Here is a 25,847-nt window from a genome sequence, read left to right as displayed (position 1 = left end):
AGGTCACAATAGTTACCATTTTACTGTCAGGGAGCAGATTAGCTCTGCAGGTGACAAAAATAAGACTGAGAAGCGGCACTACACTGCAGTTACATGATGAAAACAGTGAGTATGTATGTCTTTCAGTTAATGTTCTCTATTTGTGTGCTGCACTCCTAAACAGCAGGTGGAGTAGAAGTGAAAATGAAAGATTAGAGTGTGCCACCACATACTCCCATTGCCTGCGGAGGATCTAATTATAGGTGGAAGAAGATGGCCCCATCCCACTGACCTGTCCCCCTGTCATCCTGTCTATCCTCTCCCTCTCCTGCCTCCAAGACTCTCACTATATGCCTTCTCAGACTGCGCTCTTTCTGCCCCAGATAGTAGCCTTCCTCCTACTCTATCTTTATACAATCCCTTGCATTGTTCTCTGCCTTCCTGTCTGTGTGTCCGCCTGGCTATGTGTGTGCCGTGCTGTTCTAAAGGCTGTGATATGCTGAGCCTGGCCATTGCCGGGGGGGATTTGCACCTCAGGATCAGTGAGCAGGGGTTATAGAACACACCAGGTATGAATTGCATGTCATCCCCGAGACAGCACAGACAGAAGAAAGACAGTGAAAGGCGAGTTCTTCACACACACACCCTGTCTGTGACCGCTTCCTCACCCTGACACAGCGCTGGCAGGGCTTTCATGGCAAGTGTTCACTCTTAATCATGACATTACATTTGCTATAGTGAGGGGGATTTGCCAGGGTGATTTAAGATTATTTAAGCTTAGGACCTTAGATCACATACCCTCATTAAAAACAACTAAACAGAGACATTTAAACAAGGTTCAAATCTCAGAGGCAGACTGTCATTCCTCCACCCGAGGAAGTTGAGACCGTGATCCTCCTTACACTGTCCCCAGGGTTATGAGGCTTTACTCAGAAGTCAGACATACAAACGCCCAAACCCCTTCCCTTCAAAACTCACTCTAATGTCATCAGAACTGAGGGAAAACCAAGTGGGGTTTGATTCAAAGGATAAAGCATATCTATCAAACACATGGGATACAAAACAGAAGGCAGCCATTATTTTTTTCACGGGGAAAAAGACAGGCAGAGAGAGAAAATGGCCAAAACCAAAGATACTCCTCAAAATGTAATTCACATAAAATGAAAGAGTTAAACTTGGGCTGCAATGAAATGGGACAAAACTTGTTTGCCCTCAGGCTTAAAGAGAGTTCATTAACGTGAGGCAATGACTTACCAGAAAGGCTATTAGACTCCGTTGTGTGCTCTCCCATTGAAAACAGCTTTTAATGTACTGTAACGTGTACAGAACTGCCGTGCTGATTTTTCGAACCCGGCATATATTCCGGGCAAGAACCTGATGGGAAATAATTGAAAGCAAACACTGGTTAGTGTCATTAGAAACTGGACATAATGTTTATGACTTTGCAATGAGGTTGAATCAAATTTACAATTGACTATTTGCTACATGTGCAGTTGGATATTTAGAGCCAATTAAACAAATTAGCTTAACAATGACCAATCCAGACTAGGGCCATGTGCAGCTTTGCTGTGGCTAGTTTATTAGTGGGGATAGGAGAGGAACATTCTGGGAAGATGTTTGTTCCATCTGATAAATTCTGCTATAAACATCAGTAAAGTTGACCTTTTTGGAAAACTTCGGGTTTTCCTCCATTAATTTTGTCTCCTTTGGTTGGAAGGTTCTGATACCAGCTGTGACCTGGGACAAAGAGAGAAGAGCAGGAAAAAACACTATAGTTTAATTAAGCTTTCACATAATATAATGAGTGTTGTCATCAATCTAACAAACTTGAGCCCAACACAGTGTGTGCCTTACTTTATTATAGACAACCTCCAGCATCAGCATGATTGTTCCTTTGGATGCACTTCCCAAGTCTTCCTTCTTCAACAACATACTTATCTGCTGCCCATTCTGAACCTATTAGAATGAAAAAAGTATGTAAAACGTACAAACACACACACGCACACGCACACTCTCACATACACACACACACACACACACACACACACACACACACACACACACACACACACACACACACACACACTGTAATGTGCAGAAGTCTTAGGCCACCATTAGATTTGTTGTTCTAGCGATAACAATAGAATATAGTTATTTCTATTTCACTTTCCTGGAACAAATCCAGAAAATATGTATGCATTTTTTGTTGTTTAAAAAAAAAAAAACATCCTTTACAGGTGTCAAGTATTTATCGTGATCTAGCGTGATCGCTTGAGAAATAACACAGCTCTGTTAATACTGGAGTGGAACCCTAATTAAAACTAATATTAATAATACTGGTAAATCCTGTGTTTGTCCTACTATTTAATTTAAAGAAATATCTGCTGTAAAAAACGTCTATTACGCCAGGTTTATTCAAGACATTACATATACATGTTGCATGAGTTAAACTCATTGACAGCTCGCTAATATGTAAGACCAGCTTTAAGTCGCATCACTTCATTCCAAATTCCAATGATCACAGAATTTGACAGACAGAAAAAACAACAGAGCTGGTGGTGCCTGAAACGTTTGCACAGTACTGTATATACACATACACACACCTATATATATATATATAGTGTATATAAGTAAAAGTAACTTACACTCAGTAAAGGAATAGCCACTTTCCCCAAGAAGTTTGGGTTTTTGTCTCCATTTTCATCAAGGACAATCAACTCAACCACATCATGAATGTCCTTAATTGGGCTACAAATGAGTTACACACATCTTAGTTAAATTAAATTAAGATATATGACAAGATATTCAACATGTCCTTAATTTGGCTATAGTCACATACACATTAATTAATTTAAGATATACAACATGACATACAATTTTTTTTTCTTCTCTTACTTACAAAGTAAAGGCTTTGCTCCACTCAGGATTGACCGTCTTGTAGACGGTGTGAGTCTGAAGCTTGCAGTTACCAAGCTCAATGACACAAAAGGCGTTACTTTTCCCTGTAAACAATAAACAAGTGTTGCTATCTCTTGTAGGAAAAGACAGCAGAAACGAAAAAAAATATATAGGTTTTTGATGTAGTTACCATTGAGGTCTGTTGGAGGTAGATCATTGGCCTTTATAACCTTGATCTGGAGGAAGCCAACCTCCCCCATACATTTATGTGAGTTTTTCAAGCTCTGAAAAAAGGTACATGAATATAAATGTTATCTAGAGCTTTACAGCATGGTAAAAAAAAAACATTCTGTAATCTTTTGACGGATATTACTATTGAAATAAGATCCACAATTGGTAAGATATTCATTAAACAAGTGCACTCAGATCGCAGACCTCCACCAAGGCTTAAACACTTTACAGGGGTGCCCAAACTTTTGCATACCACTGTATATATATGCATATATATATGGGTCATTCTACAAAAACGTGCCATTTTGTGTCCCACCACATTTTCATCTACTGGATCCAAACGACTTTCTGAACCTGTTTTGACCTGCTTATAGCGTTTACCATCTTAAAGGCACCATCTGTAACAATGTGGCCATAAACGGTTACTACACTCAAAAGCAAAACACTGCATTGAGTCGTACACGCCTCCCATTCCCCCCCTCCCCTCCAGAGTCGAGGTTGCCAGAGGGGTGTGTCCTCCGTCAGCGAGGATCGACTATGGCGAGCGTTTTATCTAAATATATATATAAATATAAATGAGTGGCTCTAAGACACACAATTCTGTTCTCTCAGTAAAGATCTAGATGTATTATAATGTATGGTAATGTTACCTGTTGACTAGGGAATAACATTATGCATGATATTTGACAGAACTGTTCTTCATTTTTGCCTCCCCTTTTATAACGTTATATAGTTTATAGCGAATTTGGCTAAGTCTCCCTCAGTTCCCTCAGATTTCTAAATGGTCCCCTTGGTTTTGGAAAACCGTTGTGGCAGTGGGGTGAAGGCAGCGACTGCCGGAGACCAGAACCCACTGCAAGCAGTTCTGGTTGCTTGCAGTGGGCTGGGTCCAGACACAGCTCCACATTTCAACCACATGCCGGTTTGTGTCATCTGAACCGCCGAGTAGCCAATTCTGCATCCGTTTTGAAATTCCTATCAGCTTTCAACTCCCTCCACCGTTCAAAAGCATGTCCTATAGACCCTCGCTTTGCTGCAAACTTTATCTTGGCGTTTTTGAGATTCATACCGAGGTCTTTTAGGTTTCGTTTTCTCCACCATTTTAGCTCAGACGTACCTGGCAACCAGTGTTTGCTCAGCAGCTGAGACTTTACTGACTGCAATGATTATCGGCAGTAGGTGGTGCCTTATGCCAAAACATAATTTCAAAACATAAACATAACTTTTTGGTCCGCAAAATATTATTTTAATGCAAATATTTTGGCTGTACTGTTTTTGTTGGTGAGTTCAGTATGTTTAATGGATATCATTCCTGAGCATCTGTGACATATTAGGAGGATTTTACGAACAGTTGCTTTAGATTTATTACATAATGCACCTTTAAATAAGCATGATTCATCCTAATCTGTAATAATATACACGTGAACTTGTCTAACAGGACTGAACCATGTTAAATTTAAATTGCCATCAAATATGTAATCTGGATTAAATCGGTCAAATCTGACACGTTTTGACAGAGATATGGTTTTGCCCATGATAAGTGATAAGGATTTCTTGAAATGTTCCCAATTTTTCTGACATCATCAGTGAGTAGGTTAATAGGAACATACTTAGGTCACAAAAGATTTTTGGATTTATCCGTCAAAAACTGTAGACAGGAAGTTGTTGTTGGGCCTAGCCATTATAGACTGTTGAGGCCTACTGGAAAGCCATAAAGCCTGAAAAACCTCATGTTGAGGACAAAGGAAAATTCTGACCCACCAGGGGGTCCAGTCTGTGATGGACTCATTCCCCACAAGCCACTGCGGTGCATGACATCAGCAGCAGGCAACTGTTCACCCATTGGTGGAAATCACTGGATGCCGAATATCTCTACATCGCGCATGCACATTTCGAGTACCTAAAACCAACATAGTCACCTGTGACCCCGCACGTGACACCGGGAAGGCTATATCTTCTGGTGTCGTTAGAGGATCTGTTCCCAGAATCTTCTCATGAAAACACAAGGATTCTGAGTGACTGGATGTGTGACGGTCATCCAGGATTCATAGAACCGTAGTTTATTCTATTTAATCCTTACTGACCGCCAGAGGCGGTGCATAAAGCACTGGATGACTCTGGTACCAACAAAGGCACAAAGAATCCAACACCCACCTCACTCTCACCCTGAACTGAAAATGCTGTCCACGGAAGGCAAACCTCAGGAAGTGCCAGTGGTGCAACGTGGAAATAAGCGTCCCTCAGGTCGACAGTAGTGAACCACTCTCCCCTGGCAACCACAAGAAGCGTGTCTGACCAGTAACCAGGTGGCTGAGAGCGCTGCCGGGGAACAGCAGAGGGGCCCCTAGGAGCGGAGACTCTTCTGCGAAGACCAAATTGCCGCTGCCTGGTCTGCGTAGCCTGGGCAGCCCTCTCCAGTGCTTCCAGCGCAGCTGGACCAAAAAGCTCCACTGGTTCCACCGGCACGGCACGGAGAACCTTCCTACATGCCTCCCACAGGGGCGCCTGAGCAAGCCAAACCTGGCGGCGAGTCTGGACAAGGGTGGACATCGTGCGTCCTAACTCCCTCAACATGAAGCGAATGCCTGTAATGAGGCATCACTTAGACTCTGCAGTGAAGGCTCAACCTGAGCCTGCTGCAGAGAGGTTGAAAGGCTCAGCAGTAGGTGGGAAAAGGAGTTACCAATACGACCTGACATTTGTGCTGCAGCATCGTAGGCCTTAGAGAGAAGGTCGTCCGTGACCCTGCACTGCGGCCAGGGACATCTGGTATCCGGCCTCAAAGCCTCATCGGGAGCCAAAATGAGGGAAGCAATGGAAGGCTCAACCGATGGCATAAATCCCAGCCCAACCTGTCTAGCATCCTTCAATGGGGGCTGAGGTTCGGCCATCTGAGGTTGAGTGGGAAAGGGCCATCGTGTCCCAACAACAAGCATGAAGCTCCTTCAAGTATTACCCTTAAGGAGGAACGATGAACGTGGTCGGGGAAGGGCTGCGCATGAAGAAGGCGCTAGCCTGAGCCGAATCTTTCTGCAGAACGTCAAGCTGTAGGCGAGCAAGAGCCATATGCATGATGGCGCACATGGAGGTGTCTGCTGCTCCCTGCAGAGAGCTCCAATCAGATGAGCAGGAGGCCTCCCCCAATGTGTGGGAGGCGTCGTCCTCTGTAACAGCCTCATGGAAAAGGCCAGATGAATTGGCCAGTGATAAGGCATCATCAAGTAGAGGCGCATTATCCAAGGGAACACGACCAACTTATTCAGTCACTTAAAGTTCAGTCATAAAGTGGTCTATGACCAGGCAATAAAGCTTGTCAGTCAGCGCCACCGCAACACAGTCCTCTATTAAGGATACTTTACAATGCCGCTCCATAATATCCCACCACGTCCCAGGATTCAAGACACTTGTTAAGACTTTGGACAAGCGTCACGTAAATATTTCAGCAGAGTTGCAGCCCTGAATGATAAATGTTGTGCTGAAGTTGAAAAAGATAGGCTGAGGCAGTATAGCACTGTTTTGTTTTTTGAAAAAGAAGAGTATTGTTTTGATTTTGCCTGTGTTATTGGTGTTTTTTGCAAGTTGTGCAGCCATGCAAGTAGGTTAGTTGGTTATTTATTGTTTTTATTGCTATCATTATATTTAATTTACTATTATTGTTATTATTATTGTACTTGTTTACTTGTTACTAATTTATTTCTGGCTGTTCTTTTAAGTTATTTTTAAAGTTGAGTTTTGGTGGTTCAATAAATACTCAAGTTTTGAAATCAGTGATAATAGTGTTTTTTAATTGTGATTTCAATATCAATCAAAATAATTGTGATTATAATTTTTGCCATCATCGTCCAGCCCTATTAATGACCCTGGGGAACGTGCCATTTTTGCCGTACTAGAATAAAGTGTAATTGCACATCCACATCCACAAATCGATGCACTTTAAATCTCACATAGAGTGGTCCTGTTGCACATATATGTTAGTTATGGAGGTCTACTTACATACATTAACTTGTTTTTATGGTAAAAAAAACCTCCTAGTTGCTGTTAACGAGCCGATAGAAATCCCTCTTTTCTAATGCTGTTCACCAGCCGCGATATTTCAGAGTGAACTCTCACACCCAGAAGACAGAGTGTTTTGTGATTGGCCAGCCAGCGTAGAGCCTTCCCAACTGTCTATTCAGCACACCTGCTCTCAGAAGCGCAGCTCCCCCCTCTGGAACAGTGGATGCACTGCAACTCATTATCAAAACATTGTTTTAACAGTGTTTAAAAATAGCTTCTTCACGACTCCCCGCCGCAGTCCCTTTTATGACTTTGACCTGGAGTCAGACCCAGACTCAGAAGACACTGTCGCTCGTGAAACACCTCCACAACGGACGTTATTCTTCTTCTGAAGTTAAATGTACGCAACCAGATGTGCCCGGACTAGTGCCCGGAGCAGGACGATCTGCTGTTCAGGAGAACCGCTGTTTAAGTAACCGGACCGGGTTTTTTCAGAGATCTCTCTGAGCCCGAGATTACAATAAAACACAGTGTTCTCAGTTCGGGCTTCATAAACAAGGTAATGACGCAGATACACACTAAACAACAGCGTTCATTGGAACTTCCGGACTAGGTCCGCTTTAAATCTTTTCTGTGACAGACTAAAAAACAATTTTAATAAAGTTATTCTTTGTTGTAAGTTGATCTATATTTTGTTTTCTTTAATGTTAATAAGCATACAATGTTATGCAAAGGTGTACTTATAACAATTTTATAGACAAATTATACTATTTATAGCTGCGGGGGAGAGTGGGGGGAGCAAAATGTTTTCTTCATCCTAAGGGGAACATGACAGGAAATAATTGAGAAGCACTGGTTTAGATAAAGAATTAACGTTCATTGATGTGTTGTAAAAAACTATAATACTTTAATAAATGATTGTTTATCTGAAATACTGTTCTTTTCCTTTTGTGTTTGTATGCCTGTGACAAGGGTAATTGCAAGAAGCCGGTGTACGATCTCACACATTCCATTCCAAATTTAAGAATTAATATTTTTCATATTAATCTAAATTTGTCTGATCAACGAGACTTATCTAAAGGTCGTGAAGTGACAGGTCATTCTGAACCTGTCTTTCTCCTCTGTTGAAGAGGAGTGGTGCACCATTTTTAATTTATGAGGTAATTAATAAATAATCAATTATTACAAATTATTAATTATTCATATTAAACATTTCCTCACCAAATGTATGGATAATACCAACATAGTTAACAGAAGGACAAACTGACCGATAAACCCAGATAAAAACATAACCTTCTTGGCAGAGGTAATAATTGCTCTTGGCCATATTTCAATTTGATTACTTTGCTATTAGCTGTGCAGAGCTTGGTGTTATCCAAAAAATTTTTTTTGTTTTTTTTAAGTAGGGTAAATAAATGTATCTTGCTAAATGGCACCCTACCCTAACCTTGTATTTTGGCAAATAACAGAATAATATTGATAATATTGTCGAAAAAAGACAATAGTACACAATTGCTAAGGGTGACTTTGCACATGTGAGAAATTCACTCCTCGTGCTTGGTGTTTGATCCTCGTTTTATGTTTTTAAGTCTTTTATGTTGACTTTCTTACAACCACTGTAGGGTGATTTTGAGTTTCTTCTCCCCCGGACAGTTTATACACTGTAAAACATCAAATAACGAGTTATGAAATTTCAACCAAATGTCAAATGAGGCCACTGTCTTGATGCTGTGTAGTTTCATCAGGCTTCCCCGTTCTTGAGAACAACAGGTGATGAGATGATGATGTAGAATGAGACTCCGTGACCCAAGACTTCACCAAACAAAGAGATCTTTATTCTCTAACAAGTCAAGTGTCATTTCCGAGCACTGCAGTTGCTTGGGAGCGCTTCAGCCGAATTCTCCAGAAGCACTGCCCAACAGTCGGCAAGACTATACATTTTATAGGAAATTTAGCCATCCTACTATACATCACCTCCTGCCCTTATAAGGTCTTCTATCTTTAGTCACGCATAGTTGCCCCTTCACGGCATAAACAAAACACATGTTAACCTTTGCATCCCTGTGCTGGCTAACTGAGGCCCATACATAGCAATGTCCAGTCAGTCCTGCAGACTTCCCTTGTAACCATGTGCACCTAGCCTCCCCTCCATCCTGAGGAACCTTGTAGCCATGTGGTGCGTAAGCACCAGGACTCCTCACATCCTGGGGAGCCTTGTGCTCCTTGGTGTGGCGGAATGGGCCTTGAGCATTTGAGGTGGAATTTCGCTGTGTTAATGTGTTCATCTAAGACACTTCAGCTGCAAACCAAATGTACTTACGGGGTCATCAGCTGAACTGTAATTGTGTATTGCATGAACATTTTGGAGATTGATTGTCCTCCATATAATGTAGATGAGTTAGACAAAAAAACACTTACAAATTTTGTTTGGATTGTGTCTTTTTCATCAGGCTTCTCCAAGGGAGCCACCTCCATGTCAGAGATAGAAACTCCCCAGCAGGGTCTCAGGGTGACCAGAAACATCAGTCTGCCCTTTCCTGGGTCCAGCACATGAGTGTAGAGGTGCCTCTCATTAAGTGAAAGCCTCAATAGGTCAACTTCAAACCTGAGAGACACAAAAGGAAAAAAAAAGTCCCGTTGAAACACATAAGGCCAACTTGTTCTGTCGAGGAACCAGTGTGAACAAAATTAACACTCTCAAAATATACTCACATCCCCCATGATTCCTCAGCCTTTCTCCCTCTCTTTGAGCACAACTCCACCTGCAGTGGTTCTTGGTTATCTTCGAACTGATTGAAGTCAAACTGCTCTCTCCACTGGGGATTGGCCTGAATGCAAAGGTTCTGAGGGCAATAAAGACACAGACTCAGCACATGCCGTAATGTAGGCGCACATGATCACACATTTTGACACATTTTGACACATTGTCAGGTTTAATGCATTATCAGAGTGAGCAGCTCATGTGTTGGCAGCTGGATTAAGTCTTCATTCAATCCATGCAGAGCAAACCAAGCAGGAGAGGAGGAGGAAAGGTGTGTGTGTGTGCGCGCGTGCGTGTGTGCATGTGTGTCTTTATTTGTGTGTGTGCTTGTATGTGTATGCTCCAGTGACCACTCTGGGATTGTAAACACTGACAGCTTCCAATTAGAATCAGCTTTGTTCAACAAACAAACAAGCAGAGAGGAAGGCGGCGAGGTTTACAAAGAAATGACACAACAACACAAGACAAGTGCAGCATAGAATCATCGGGGGGAAGCCAACAAGTACAGGTAGATGAACAGGGCATGCTGGGTATGCAAATGAAGTCAATGAAGCCCAGCACCCAACGCACAGGGAAAAGTGAATGGCAGGCCTGCCCAGTCTAATGAGCTGCCTCAGCCATGGCCCAGTGAGCTAAGGTGGAGGTGAGTCACTGACAGGCACCTGCTGAGAGGAAGAAGCAGGCAAGTAAGAGATAGTGGCCAGAAGGAAACACTTGAAGTATAAAGAGCAGAAATTAAAAAGACAGAGACATGAGAGAAGGGAATGTAGTGGGAAAAGAGAAAGGTTTAAAAAAATAATCATCAAAATATATAGTCCAACCTTGCTCTTGTACTTCTGATCACCAAGGCGAAAGCGCACGTAGATGTCCCCATGGCCATACTGTGGCATGTCCTGTCCCTCCACCAAGGTGATACGAAACATACCGATCCACATTTGGTTCTTTGGTTGGTTCTTCTGCACATCTGCTGGCCGCTGGATTGGTGCAGCCTGGTTCTGCTGCTGGATAAAGATCTGATTCAATTTTATTTGTATAGTGCCAAAACACATACATTATCTTATCTATCATTATCTACATCATAAGGCAGAGATCTGACAATATTATAGAGATAATATTGACTGAAAGTTGTGCAGGATTCTGCCTCGGCCAGTTGGGGTGAAAGGTAAAATGGAGGACAGAGGAGAGGAGAGGGACAGAAAGAGGGGAAGGAAAGGTAGAGAGGGAGGTGAGGGGCAGACAACTTATATATTATATATAAGTTGCATTAAGTTCTGTTATAATCGGTTGTGATATTTTGAATCATACAAAGTCATTTATATAAGCAGTACCATGATTTTATTAATCATTGTATAGCAATGATGACAATATTACTACTACTTATAATAATAGCCTCACAACTTGACCTGTGTAACGATATACACACAGTGATTTAAAAAGAAACAGAAAAACTGTCTGTGTGTGGAAACTCTGCACACTTGTTACCTGCTCCTACCAAACCTGGCTCCTCATCATGTTCTCAGAGTGCATGAAAGTAGGAGAAAGTAGGACAAAGGTTTACAATATACAGCACATCTCTGTTGAGGCACATTAGCACATCTCTACTGACAGGCAAGTCACACCACAGAGACTCCTGGAGAGAGAGGAAGAGAGGGACGTCAGTGAGCAGCCAGATGTCCCTGGCTGTGACAGTCCCACTCATCACTGGCTCCCAGACTGAGTGTGGAGAGGCAGGACACTTGGCATACTGCACCAGAGACAGCAGGCAGCAGTGAGTAATGATGCAAACCCCACAGCTCTCTCTCTTCACCGAATTATGCATACATGCAGAATATATGACCAGTACCACAGATTAAAAAACTAAATTTTTTTCAATTCAAATCAGTCCGATGTTGTCATTTCTCATCTTTTTAGACAACTAAGCTGTTAACACAATTGTGCTAGAGAACTGACCGTCTAGCCACCAAAACAAGACATTGCAAAAATCACAGTTTTCAAACTGATAATAAATCTGCTCAGAAGGAATAAACAGCCTGCAACATGACTCGAGGGCCACATGGCTGAGTAGTGCCTTTCACCTTTGCATGAGCGCAAGAGGGTTACTAATTCGACTCCGGTTCAGCCGAGGGCCTTTCTGTGTGGAGTTTACACATTCTCTCAGTGTGCATGTGGATTTTCTCTGGGTACTCCACTGTGACAGTGTCTAGTTGGTGACCAATCTAGGGTGTACGTTGCCTTTCACCCATTGTCAGCTTGGATTGCCTCCAGCCCCTGTGATCCTCATGTAGAGGATAGAGCGGTCGACAATGAATAAACACGACTTGGTTAAAATGCTATTGTTGCTTTTAAAATACATTTTAACCGCCCGTAATGCATTATATTATATTTGAAAAAAAACATAAAATTTGATACTGCACCAATACTGATACTGAGTGTTATACTGGTTCATCCCTAAGTTTTAAGCAGAAAACCAGCACAAAACTATGACACAAAAAAGGCATTGAGCATTTAAGAACTCTGAAAATCAAGGACATGCACATGCAGCTAATAGTCCACTTCTCCTGCCATGTGTGTCACAGAGGGGGTGAATAAGAAAGGCCTTGATATGTTTCCATGTAAGAGTTCCCGTGAGACTGTGAGGTGATAGGCCTGGGCTGTAAAAACAAACAGCATTGAGGTTGTGTAGGGCTGACTGTAATTAAAGAGCAGGACCGTAATCTGCTCTCGCCTCTTTGATTGCCCAGCTCCTTCAGCTGCCTCTGCGTCACGGCTTCAAACAGCCCCGCTACAACTCCCCCACCACTCCTGCCCCTCCTTTCCACTGCGAGGTCACAACCTGCATTGCCACCCAATCCGAGGGGGATCAAAGCACATCTCGGGGACCTGAATTAACATGGAATACCACAGGCAAAGCCCTATAAATATCAGCCCCCTTCAAAAGAAGAGGAACAGAGGGAGTAGAGGAGCGATATAAACCATGCCTCAGCCAAGTCATCCCAAGTGTTTATCTTGGACACATTTCTATCTCAGCAGCCAATAAAACAATTCCACTTAACTGTAAGTGGCCCCTAAAGAGAATCTATTCCTGATCCTAAAAGGGCTGTGCGATTGCTTCCATATGGTGGGACAGCATGGGGACAAGCACAACGAGCTCAGACCCAGGACCATTTGGCGAGTACCTCAACATTGTCCATCCACAGCTGTGATATTACATCCTAACATCTGGGTTATTGCCCGGTATGCCTGGGAATTATCAGCCTTGCCGATCTTAGGCATCCCACACTGGCAACATGCCTCAAACAGCAGAGCTTCCCTCCCGCTTCCACCATACACCCACCTCCCCGCCACCCCTCCTGTTTGAAACACTATCACACAGCAGAATTTTACTAAGGCACTTGCCGTCCCTCCGTCTCTGTGGTGATAACACAGAGGGAGAAAATGATGTTCAGAGAGAGGGGGGGAGTGGAGCCGTACGAGCTGGGTATTCAGCACTTCCAGGATAGGTGTTAAATGCACAAAGATATTGTATGTTTGTCAAAATGAAAATGGCATTGTTACATTGTTAAATTAGCACTGTGATTTTCCAAAAGAGAACAAGTCCCATCACACATTTCCATCTCCCTTTTGAGTATCTTTAACCATCTGTAGTGGATATAACCTACACTGTGCATGAAAATGGCTTCATTTCTTTGTCATCTCATTTCAAGTTTGAGATTGTCTGCAGGACCATCAAGAGACCGAACAGTGGCAGATGTAGTGACTGCATAGGTGTGAATATCAACCCACTCGCTGCAGTGCGAGTCCCAAACAGCCACCCTCCTATTTCACTCTGAATCTAATTACAGCTGCAATATATTGAAAACCACTTGAGAAGGGATGGAAATTTGTTTACAACAAAAACAAACACTGCTCTATTATACTCATCTAAGGCTGTGTTTTTCCCATGACAACATATTTAGTGAACACTATTATTTTGGTTTTGATCAGAGTGCAATATTGTAGTATACCATACTTGCTCATAGAAGACGATATCACTGAAAATAATACACACTGCAAAAAAGCAACAACAAATTTCCACTATAAAATCCACAAAGGAAATAGGGTATGCAAGGTTACACACAAAAGGCTGAATCCTGAGCACATACCTCATTCTTTGTTGCATGATTGCACAGTGAGTTACTGCCCCCTAGTGCTTTACACCAGGGTAACCATAAGTTCTAACAAAGTTGAACAGGAATGGTACTGGTATTCTGAATCGGCTAGTTAAAAAGTAACCATAAAAACATTTACATACCTTATTCTTACGTGGTGGCCATCTCTATTAAAAAAAAGAAAAATTACAAGAATCAATACACAAAAGTTAATACACGTTGTAGCAAAAATATACAGTGCAAAAGAATAAAAGTCTTACAGGGCTTCTTTTGATGGTGGCATCTCTGAACATTAAGCAGACTTCGACAACGATGACTCCCATGTCATCCTCTTTACTTTTTGGATCATCGAGACGCAGCTCCATTTCATAGGTTCTGTTAAAAAAGAAAAGAAAAAAATAGGTAAGTTCACTTGAATATATGAATAATCTTTTATCATAAATTGCAGGAGAAAAAATGTACTCCTCACTTGTACAATTCAAGATTTTTAATGGAAATAGAGCTGGATCCCATGAAGTCATCACTGGTCCGATTTTTATCATAGACCTTCAACGAGATTACACTCATCATTGATATTATTCACACTTGTGTTTGTTTCCTTTTGTTTTATGTTTCCAATGCATGCCTATTCAAACAAAGGTGCTTACTCGAACTTCCACAACATGCTCTCTATCTCGCAGAGGGTGCGAGAACGACTCGTTCCACCGTGGGTTCAGGTTTTTATAAACCACTTTGCTTTTATAGAACTGCTTCCCCTCAAGTTTGAACTTCACATATGGATCACTAGTGCCTGAAATTGTAATAAAAAAGAGGAACATTTTAACACAATATACAGTGTTACCCATAATATTATAATGACGTACAGAAACACAGATTTTGACTGCAATCCATGGAAACAAGAAGGAAAAAAAACATTATTTATGTTTAATGCACATACAATATTGTCACTTTAAAATGTACACTGTGTATGAAAACTGACACATACATACACACACACCCTTCCCCCATGCTGGTAGTGTGTCAGACTGAAAAATGTGAGGAGGAGGTGCACCGCCACACACATGCAAAAACAGACGCAAGAAGCTGCTTAATTGTCAAAGAGGATAAACACTCGCCAGCATGAAGCAACCGGAGACTAAAATCTAGAAGCAACCAGTGTTAATCTCCCAAGCCTGTTAAGAAAGTCTGTGTGCGAATGGGGCAGGGGTGTGGGACTTCTTTGTTTCTGCAATTGCATGCAGATTGGCCCAAAAAAATGAAAGCATCATTTGTACAGGGCAATGAAAGGGTGCTTGAGAAAGCCTGCGGGGAGGCTTGAATCACATGACAAAGGCCCTGTGGGGATGGGCTGTCAGGCCTGTCAGATCCCCACTCCAAATGAACATCTCGCAAAGGCAGGAAGGACCAACAGCAGCTCCACCCTGCCAGCCTGTGACAGGGAAACCTCCAGGCAACTTGACAGGAGGAGAATGTGGCAGCTAGCAAGGAGAAAAGCCCTGGCATGACTGAGAACAGTGACGATAGAAATTAATGCGGGAAAAGGAAAAAAAAAGAGGAGAACAAAACCCAAGGAATGGGAGGCCCAGTGGCGTGGGCTCTTTCAAAATATGTGCTGACAATCTACGCCTTTGGTGAGCCTTTGACACGATGTTGATTGTTGGGCAAACAGTGGCCAGATAGGGGGCATTGTTGTGGTTGCCGCATCGTGGTGCAATCTTGTCATGGAAAGTAAAGTCTCAACTACAGCAGGGAAGAGGGTACTTCATGTCACCGTGTAGGAAAAAAAAAATCTGAATATATTATCTTCAAAAACTCTAAATACAATATAGGCTTAAAACCACAGAAGCCTCAGGGCTTACACTTTCAATTAGTCAAGATTAACTGTAGTGTTAATGTTGGTGATTCAAAGTTATGCTTTTATGTTTTTCAAGTTCTGTGAGTTATGGCATTTTGAATAGAATGATGTTACTGAGAGCTGATCACAAATATAAATAAGCTTCCAATGAGTTTCACTAATACAAAATGCCCTAGCATGTCTTGAATAAATAATGTAATAAACCTTTTTTTTACACCAGCCTTTTTGACATTAAATAGTAGGGTTTATTATTGGGGTTATAAAGGTTATTAGGATTATGATGATCCCACTCAAGAAAGCCATAGACCTGCTGTTAGTCAAGTGTACGAGGAGGTCGCACTAAATATTTGGCACCACATATGTCCCGTATTTCTTAGTTACATTATAATAAAGAGATTGCTTTAACACCAAATCTAATGGCGGCCTAAGATTTTCACAGTACTGTAGTTTGGGATTCTATCATTTCACAAGCAGTAATACACATTACATTCTAAAATAACTACTTGTAAACTTATTCTCACCCTTGTCAGTATAATTTTAATAACCTCTAATATCTGTTAATAACCATAGCCTACCACACATTAATTTAGTAATTGGAGTTCCATTTGTGTCCACATGAGGTCGCAGCTTCACCACAGTAAATGCCATTGAGCCTCAAGGAAGGGCCACTGTGAGTGGAAATTTCCATTTATTACCCTTGATTATATTTCAAGAAAGGGTCAATTTGTCACTGTTGACTTAAATATTATCAGACAAATCTGCTAATTGAACTAAACTCTTCTAAGTTTTTCTAAATATTAATACATGGGTTAGTGACATAGTGAGTCACTTAATATTTGCAAGTGCAGATTCAAATGCATTACTTCAAGATGATGAAAACATTTCTTCATCATCTTATTTCATATTAACATTTTCCAATCTCAACCCAGCTAATGAAAAGTTAATTTTCAACAAAAAAGACGTAATGTCAGAGGAAATATGACAGATAGAGTCAGCTGTTTCCTTAAAATCAAAAGTGTAAAAATACTTTTAATGCATTTCCTGAAATTTTCCTGCCAAACTCTTAACTCCTTTTGATTGGTCATGTTCATGATTTGAGTTTTGTATTCTTTCATTATTTTACTATTGTGTTGTTATTTCAAAAGAACACACTGAGATGACCCACACAAATTGCTATTATTGTCATATTATCAGTAGGAGGCATTACCAATGGTTTCATGTGCATAATGTGTTCTGTAATCAGTACTGATTGTTCTGTGTTTTGTTGTACTGGTCTGGCAGCATATTCTTCCTGGTGTGCGAGAATGTGAAATGTCACCCTCAAGTAAACACAAGCAATTGTGAATTTGACTTCATACATAATAACATGTTCCCCTTAATGTCGACTGACTACAGCAAAGGTGACACAGAATTCAAACTGTGAAAACAGTGGTTTACCAAGATTAATCCACACCGTGAACTCACATTGTCGTGTCTTCAACCTTTTCTCTTAAAGAAACAAGGAACTTCATGTTATTTTTCTACAAGTACAATTAATCTGAATTGATATCTCTTTATCTGTACTTTATATGTACTGATCCTTCCACAGAGCTTCCTTCAGTTAAACTGCAACTCGGTTCAAGAAGTAGTTCTGCTGGAATATGGTGATTTGCTGTTGGTGATCAGCGTAGAAAGAAATTAGTACGCTGTGTACCATTGTGCTTTGAATCTATTACTGGCTGTGTAAATCACACACATCGCTATATGCCACTGTACACAGGCTCTCGTATTGGATGATCTTTATATAAAACTATACTTGGCCTGGTTCCTCCTTATCTGTCTACCTTTGTGTGTAGAAACCAAAACTAGTATGGCCTTAACTTGTACAGTAGTCTACAGAACTATTTATTCTTTCCATGATTTGATAGAAATTACAACAAATTGCATTTTCTACCGCTTTATCCTCAATATGAGGGGCCACTCTTACATTCAGTTAACCTAAATGTCTGTCTGAATGTTTTTAGACTGTGAAAGGAACCTGGAGCACCCGGAGAAAACCCCCATACACATGGAGATAACATGCAAACCCCAAACAAAAAGGCCCTCGGTCAAACCCAGATTTGAACCATGACCATCTACCTGAGAGGCAACAATGCTAGCCACTTCTCCACTGTGACCCTGTATTTTACATGATTTACATAATGTCTGCCTTTAAAGGTGCATTATGTAATAAATCTAAAGCAACTGGTCATAAAATCCTCTTAATATGTCACAGAGACTCAGGAATAATGTTCATATAACAAACTGAACTCACCAACAAAAATAGTACAACAAAAATATTTGCATTAAAATAAATCTTTTTCATACCGCAAAGTTTGTATATGTTTTGAAATTATGTTTTGGGATGACGCGCCATCTTACCGCCGTCTACCAATCATAGCAGTCAGTAGAGTCTCAGCTTCCTGAGAAACCATGGGTTGCCAGTCACGTAGCTACAATTGAAATGAGACGAAAGGAAACCTAAAAGACCTCGGTATGAATGTCAAAAACGCCAAGATAAAGTTTGCGTCAAAGCGAGGGTCTATATAGGGCTTGCTTTTGAACGGTGGAGAGAGTTTAAAGCTGAGAGGAATTTTAAAACGGATGCAGAATGGGCTCTTCTCCTAGACAGGTAAGTTTAGCTTTGCTAACTACGTTAGCATCATAGCTCGGCTAGCTGCTCGGCGCGGGCTGCAGTGGCAGTTCAGATGACACAGAGATGCGTCTTTTATGCTCTTTCTAATCTAACCTAATGGTCTTCTTCTGACATGCACAGAGAGAATAACAGCGGTAGTTGAGTTGTTAAATAGGTGGACTTGTGTCGGGAAGGTTGTAGGATTGATTCCAGACAGTGTCAACATTATTTACCTTATTGTATAAAACATTAATAAGCTTGCAATGCATAAAATATTACCATAAATATATTACATATAAATATATTCGGTGTGTGGTGGTAATTCTGAATGTCACAATGTTTCACTCTAAGGTTTTGTCAGAAGTTGGCAGCCCTGCAATATAACATTGTAAAAGGGAAGGCAAAAATGAAGGACAGTTCTGCAAATATCATGCATAAAGTTATTCCATCTGATATATCCATCCTTAGTCAACAGCTAATGTTACCATAAATTATTATACATCTTGATCTTTACTGAGAGAACAGAATTGTGTGTCTTAGAGCCACTCATTTATGATAAAACGCTTGCTCCTCGCTCGTTGCTGACAGAGTTACATGTCAACCGCTCTGGCAACCTCGACTTTGGAAGGGAGGGGTGGAGTGGGAGGTGGATACGACTCGCAGCAGTGTTTTGATTTTGAGTGTAGTAACCGTTTTTTGGCCGCATTGTTACAGATGGCGCCTTTAAAAAGGCTGAAAATACACACAGAGAATGACAGGATATGGTTGCAGCATTTGTAAAACTTTAAGCTAAAACCTGTGAACGAATGTCTGTACAGTGAAAATAAAATAGATGCTGTTTACAACTAGTTTAGTCTTACAGACTGTGATAGACAATGACCTGTGTATCAGCCAGCAGGTCGCTGACGTACCTGATCGCTTGTCCCTGATGACCAGGTTCTTGCCCTGCTTCAGGTTTATATCCAGGAGGTATCGCTGGATTGGGACTGCTTGGATTTCGGGCCCTGCTGTCGTTGCCTGCTGTGGAAAACCAACCATTTATATGTTTCCTTATGTCAAACGCTTTGACTTTTTGTAATGCTAAGCAGTACTCACAGGGTTTTCAAAAGAATCTTGCAGATGTTCTTCAAAGAAGTCACATGGTTCGCTGGACATCTACACAGAAAATATATAGGATTTTTTGAAACATCAGATGTCTAGGTGTGTTCTATGCTTTAGTCCAAATGGTATTTATGGCAATGCTCTGTGTAATATTAACCATTAAGTATAACTCAAGGGGAGACATTGTGATTTTTATTTTAGCTTTTTGACGTAGCATACTGTGTCTCTGACTAGTAACACTGGTTTTTGACTGGTGACAAAACAAAATAAAGGTCCATGTTTCTACAACATCACTCACAAGTTGTGTAAAGTTGAAATATTTCACATGTTAACAAGTCTTTCTATTCATTCAATACCTGCAATCTTGACACTATATTGTAGAGATAGAGATATTGAAACAATGATGTAATACTAATAACAATGACAAATGATGACAGACTGAAATTATTTAGTTGACAGGGTACGAAAGTGGCTCTTTTAGCAACAAAGCCATTGCTTTTCTATCGATATCTTCTACACCTCCTATCCAAACAATGTCAAAATCAGCACTACACACAATGGTGCCCTTAGTAAGTCACTTGTCAAGTTTGAAGCCTGTCAAAACAGAAGTTGGGCAGTATTGCAATTAAAAGTAAGTTGGATAAAATAATAGATATTCCATGCATTAATAAATAGATAATAAAACTGACCTCTGCTTTTTCGTCCAGAACCTCCTCATGCTGGGCCTCTTCTAGCAGAGTCTCTTCTGTGCTCAAGTCTCCAATGTAAAAGGAGAGGGCTTCTCCGTCCAGTGCCTCCAATTCTGTTATAGAGGGCAGGTTACCTCGTTCCTCACTCTGAGTGCCACAGGCCGAGTCCAGTGAGCTGCCATCTGCACTCTCCAAATTAATACCCAGAATATCTAAAGTCGGAGGCATACTGTTTGGACGAGTTTGTCTGATTGCTGGTGGGGTCCTTTCAAATGATGTGCTCTTCTTTGTTAAGTATGGGCTGACTTGCTCTCCAAGTGAGCTTGCTCTGGCCAGTGCTGCAATAGCAAGATAACTTGAACAGGGTCTCTCATCAGGATTGTCTTCACTTGAGATACTCACTCTCTCTACAAGGTCTGGTCTTGGTGGACGTCCTTGTAGGTGAATGGGGTCAAAAGTAAATTTATGTACATTCTGCCTCAGATTTTTATCCACTTGTGCATGGAAAGCTTCTTGAGTGAAATTCGCCTTGTTCTGTGAACTTAACTGTATTGTATGATCCATGATCTCTGCTGGTGCACTCATTCTGTTCAAAGCTGTGTGATCTCTGCAAACCCTGACTGGGATTTCTGGATGTGAATGTGAGTTTGGTTTGTCGGTGAAAGTCGTTCCATCAGTGACTGACCCGCTTGTGACCGAATCAGTATCACTCTGTCCAGGAGAGATGCCAAACAAGGTGGGGTCACAGTCCGTTGACGTGAAGGAGGTCTGTGGACCTACAGTTTCTTCTGGTAGGAACCTCAGGTCTGGAACAGAAATACTGCGCCGATAGGCCAGTTTCTTACCCTGCTTGTCCGGTGTCTTCTTTCCACGTTTCTTCATATTGATCAACTTTGTTTTCAGACGGAAATTCTCCAAAAAGTTCTTCTTCTTGACCTCCATCTTGAGTGGCACCTTCAGATAGATAAAATTTAGATAACAATTAACTATGAAAAATGTACTGAGTCATTGGTTATAGTCAGTTACTTTAGAATTAAAGAAATACTATAAAACCTTGATCGTCAACATATTTTCCTTTTGTGTTTCCCATTGGATTTTTTTTGTCAGAGACATATTTCAGTGAGTCGGGGCAAATACCAGGAAAGAGCATATCGTATCAGATTATGTGAGGATTTGTCATCATCAAAATCACCGTGGTTTGATTATCATCTGTATTTATGTCATATAAAGCTGTACATATTTCTCAATCAAAGAAAATCACATACATGTCCCCTTGATGCATAACTAAATCTGTACCTTACAAAGTCTGTAGTTGGTAAGCTATTTTCTTACAGTACAATTCTGGCATTTGTACTAAGGCCCAACGTCTCATTTTACAAATATGTGTGAATAAATTACAACTGACATAAACAAAAAAAATTATAATAACAATCTAAACATCCTTCCATACCTTTTTTTCGACCTCTGCTAAACAGCCACTGACCGTGTTTCACATGAGTGGAGGAAAGTATCCAACAAGCAGCTCAACCATCCTAACTATGATCAAAAACACAGGCAGATGAGCCTTTTCAGTGCACTTTCCTGTTTCAAGGCAACTTGGCTGACGAACGATTGGTGGAGAGGCCAAACTGGGTGAAACCAGCTATACCAGTCTCACAAGACGAGTTTCAATGACTGTGAGAATGCAACAGTCATGGGTCCTGCCCAGTTCCTCCATGATGACAAGAGCCACACGTAAGGCTGCAAAATATGTGGGAGGATAAAGGATGTGAAAAGATCAGGTGACAAATTAATTTGAATAAAGTTCCAGCATATGATATTTAAAATTGTTCATTGGCAGAACACAAACAAACTACCCATATAATATACATTAAACCTATTTAAAATAAAGCCATTGAATAAGCTTTTCATATGCACTTTAGTGTGCATCTCACATTTTGTGAAGTTTACTACACAAACAATGAAGGATGACATTCTTTCTGGTATGTGAGGGCCATTGGAGTTCCCTGAGTCCGAGTTGACTGCCTTCCAGAGGGAAGGAAAACACATTGTTGGAAAAACCAGGGATGCAAACATATCCCGGGCTTGATGGTTAGCAATATCTGTTTTTCACGCATACAATGATAAAAATTATACAAGGCTATGTACACCTGATATACTGTGTAGGAAATAAGACAGAACTCTTCAAAAGGAAAAAATACATGTGTTTGCATGATGGCAGCCATCTTAGAATCCCATGTTAGGGTTGGTGAGATTGCTCTGAGTTTCTGTAGACCGTATTGGACAGGCTACTTGTAGTTGTATCGTGCTTTTCTTTTTTTTTTAATCTTTTTGTCTTTTTCAAAAATCATTTTCAATTCTTCATTCAAATCCATCCATCACATCCAGTTGATATATTATCTGCCACACGGCAACGTCGTGGCAGGTTATGAATAGCTTTAACCTAGACCTGGATATCCTGCAACACTAGCACTGTTTCCTCATGGTTCACATCCTGGTTTACATCAGTGCCAGTGGGGAGTTTGCATGTTCTCCCTGTGCAGGTTTTCCCCTAATTCTCCAGTTTCCCCCCAACAGTCCAAAAAACATGCAGATTACGTAAATTGGACATTCTAATTAGGTGTGAATGTGACAGTGAATGGTTGTATGTCTCTGTATGTTTGCCCTGCCTTTCACACTATGTCAGCTGGGATTGGCTCCAGCTCCCCCGTGACCCTCATTTAGTCTGTCACTCAGACAATTGTTTCAAATAGGTGACTGTTTAGTAAGGCCATGAGTCTGCAGCTTCAATAATTAACTGACAATATTGATCTTATACTGGTGAAGATTTTCTACTTATTCACAAGACAAGACACAACTGTTCTTTTCATGTGCTTAAAACCGTCCCCAAATTCCTCTGATGGATTCTGCAGCATATGAAATGTTGGCAAATTATTTGTCTTATCTCATCTCTGATCTCAGTACCAGCCTAGTCATACCAAACTGCATTTCTTTCACACCGGACACATTTAAAAAAATGAGCCTAAGCTTGTCAAGCTTGTCAAACATTTTTCAAACAATTGAGCATGTGTGCTTGCAGAGTATAAACTGCAGTTTGTCTGTCCACACTTAGAAGCTAATGCATGAGGGCCTCATGCATTAGGCCAGTGGTGTTCACTCACAGGAGAGAGCAACAGATGAGGACCAAGTTCGGAGTCTTGTTCAATATTTGCTGGTGTCTTAAAGAGATCGGGCCCAAATGATAGAACCCCATCTTGATTCTTGGTTGAAAGACAGGTCTGGAGATGTGAACAGGGCATGGTCTCTGTGGCAGGTGTAGCCTGTCCTCCTCTTCCTCCTCTTCCTCATCTTCCTCCTCTCCCTCCTCACATGACTCAAACAGCTGAAAAACCTTGTCACATGCATCACAGTTGGTCTGATGAATGATGCACATTCAACCATTCAAGGTAGAGGACTAATATCATATATTTTTTAGGATTTATTCTTCAGTATTTTTGTACTCATATTGTTATATTTATTTATGTTAGATCTACTTTGAACATACTATGAACTTATATCCATATCCTGTTATGTTGCCTAAATTTGTTCTCCAGTTATCTCAATGTTATATAAAAGCTATTTATAAAAAACAATTGAGGACTGAGTAAATGTGCTTTGACCACTTTACCATCATAACTAGCACTTCACAACTTCTCACTCTCTGATAAACATTGTATTTAAGTCAGACATTTAATCTTTTTTTTCTGCAGTTGCAGTTGTACCTTGTGCATGACTCCATAGTTACTTGATATAGTATGATCTATATTTCCCTACAACTTCCTCTTAGTATCAGGACCCAAATGTCAGTGACAAAGTCATGACAAAAGCAAACTTATGTCTAATGTTCAATTTGTTCAATCTGAGTTACAACCATATCCAGGCTACTTTTAGTTGGAGTTGAGGAATTTTTCAAACATTTTGTTGTGTTTTTTGACAAAAATAAAATCATTCCTGATCCAATTCTCCATTTACATCTGTACACTTTTACATCCATCCATCATCCACAGCTTTATCCTCCACCGGAGGGTCGTGGGGGTGCTGTGCCTATCTCAGCTGATAGATGGGGTACACCCTGGACAGTTCGCCAGTCCATATAGAGACAAACAACCATGCCCTCTCACACCTATGATCAATTTAGAGTGACCAATTCACCTAACCCCCAATATTGCATGTTTTTGGACTGTCGGAGGAAGCCAGGTAACCCAGAGAAAACTCACGCACACACAGGGAGAACATGCAAACTCCTTGCAGAAAGGCCCTTGTTCCTAAGATGTTCCAATCAGGGCTTGAACACACCTACATATAATATTTCATGGGCCACACGGCAGCATAGTGGCAGGTTATGAATAGCTTTAACTGAGACTTAATCAAAAAACATATATAATATATAAATATATGAAATTGACATACATTTGAATTGGTAAACAAGTCCTTTCCAATAGATGATTTTAGTAAACGAACTACACCTTAATTTGATGCATGTAATTTAAGCCATATAGATACATATTAACTAATTTGTTTGGGGAACGAACTGAACTATCGTGATCTAATGCAAATCAATGGTTGTTTGAATAAGACATTTCTGTTAAATATATCATATAGGAGACAAGAACAGTGATATTTGAGAAGTGAAATAAAGTTTATATGATTTACAGAAAGTCTGCAAGAATTATTTAAACAAAATTAGGCATGTGCATAAGTAAACATTTTGTGCATTTTCCTTTTGCAGAAATAACTGCCTCTAAACACTTCCTATAGCTTCCAATTAGAGTCTGGATTCTGGCGGAAGGTATTTTGGACCATTCTTCTTTACAAAACATCTCCAGTTCAGTCAGGTTTGATGGTTTCCGAGCATGGACAGTCCGCTTTAAATCACACCACAAATGTTCAATAACATTCAGGTCTGGGCACTGAGATGGCCATTCCAGAACGTTGTATTTGTTCCTCTGCATGAATGCGTTAGTAGATTTTGAGCAGTGTTTAGGTTTGCTGTCTTGTTGAAAGATCCAGCCACGGCACAACTTCAACTTTGTCACTGATTCTTGGACATTGTTCTCCAGAATCTGCTGATATTGAGTGGAATCCATGTGACCCTCAACTTTAACAAAATTCCCAGTCCCTGCACTGACCAAACAGCCCCACAGCATGATGGAACCACCACCAAATTTTACTGTAGGTAGCAAGTGTTTTTCTTGGAATGCTGTGTTCTTTTTCTGCCATGCATAATGCCCCTTGTTTTTGTGTTTGTCTCCTATATGATATATTTAACTGAAATGTCTCATCCAAACAACCAATGATTTATAAAGGAAAATCATGAAAATGTACAGGGGTGCCCAAACTTTTGCATACCACTGTATGTAGGCTACTTGTTTTGTTTTCATATTCACGAAAACATAAATAATCTGAATACAACTTTGGCAAAAAATTAGAAATGTTTGTGTACCGGAAGTAATTTACCATTTAAACTACCGTGGTCAGGTAACCATACCTAACCGGG

At 40.7% G+C, this 25,847-nt stretch overlaps 1 protein-coding gene across 1 annotated transcript in view; it reads right to left on the bottom strand.

Moving 5' to 3' along the window:
- Positions 1 to 21,253, bottom strand: part of mctp2a (multiple C2 domains, transmembrane 2a) — a gene marked incomplete at both ends in the record, with an annotated part of 45,478 nt that extends 24,225 nt beyond the window's left edge. The window contains 15 exons of the mRNA XM_083894288.1: positions 1,234 to 1,353; positions 1,642 to 1,716; positions 1,834 to 1,935; positions 2,625 to 2,727; positions 2,879 to 2,981; positions 3,068 to 3,161; positions 9,523 to 9,709; positions 9,817 to 9,947; positions 10,687 to 10,863; positions 14,157 to 14,180; positions 14,274 to 14,388; positions 14,483 to 14,559; positions 14,661 to 14,803; positions 19,433 to 19,541; positions 20,312 to 21,253. Coding sequence (XP_083750414.1) covers positions 1,234 to 1,353; positions 1,642 to 1,716; positions 1,834 to 1,935; positions 2,625 to 2,727; positions 2,879 to 2,981; positions 3,068 to 3,161; positions 9,523 to 9,709; positions 9,817 to 9,947; positions 10,687 to 10,863; positions 14,157 to 14,180; positions 14,274 to 14,388; positions 14,483 to 14,559; positions 14,661 to 14,803; positions 19,433 to 19,541; positions 20,312 to 21,253 — 2,502 coding nt within the window. The remainder of the gene's footprint in view (positions 1 to 1,233; positions 1,354 to 1,641; positions 1,717 to 1,833; positions 1,936 to 2,624; positions 2,728 to 2,878; positions 2,982 to 3,067; positions 3,162 to 9,522; positions 9,710 to 9,816; positions 9,948 to 10,686; positions 10,864 to 14,156; positions 14,181 to 14,273; positions 14,389 to 14,482; positions 14,560 to 14,660; positions 14,804 to 19,432; positions 19,542 to 20,311) is intronic.
- Positions 21,254 to 25,847: the final 4,594 nt, after the last annotated feature.

Source organism: Microchirus variegatus, assembly GCF_963457635.1.
Source record: "Microchirus variegatus genome assembly, chromosome: 8".
In the NCBI taxonomy this organism is placed as follows: Eukaryota; Metazoa; Chordata; class Actinopteri; order Pleuronectiformes; family Soleidae; genus Microchirus; species Microchirus variegatus.
This window is presented reverse-complemented; position numbering and strand designations above follow the sequence as displayed.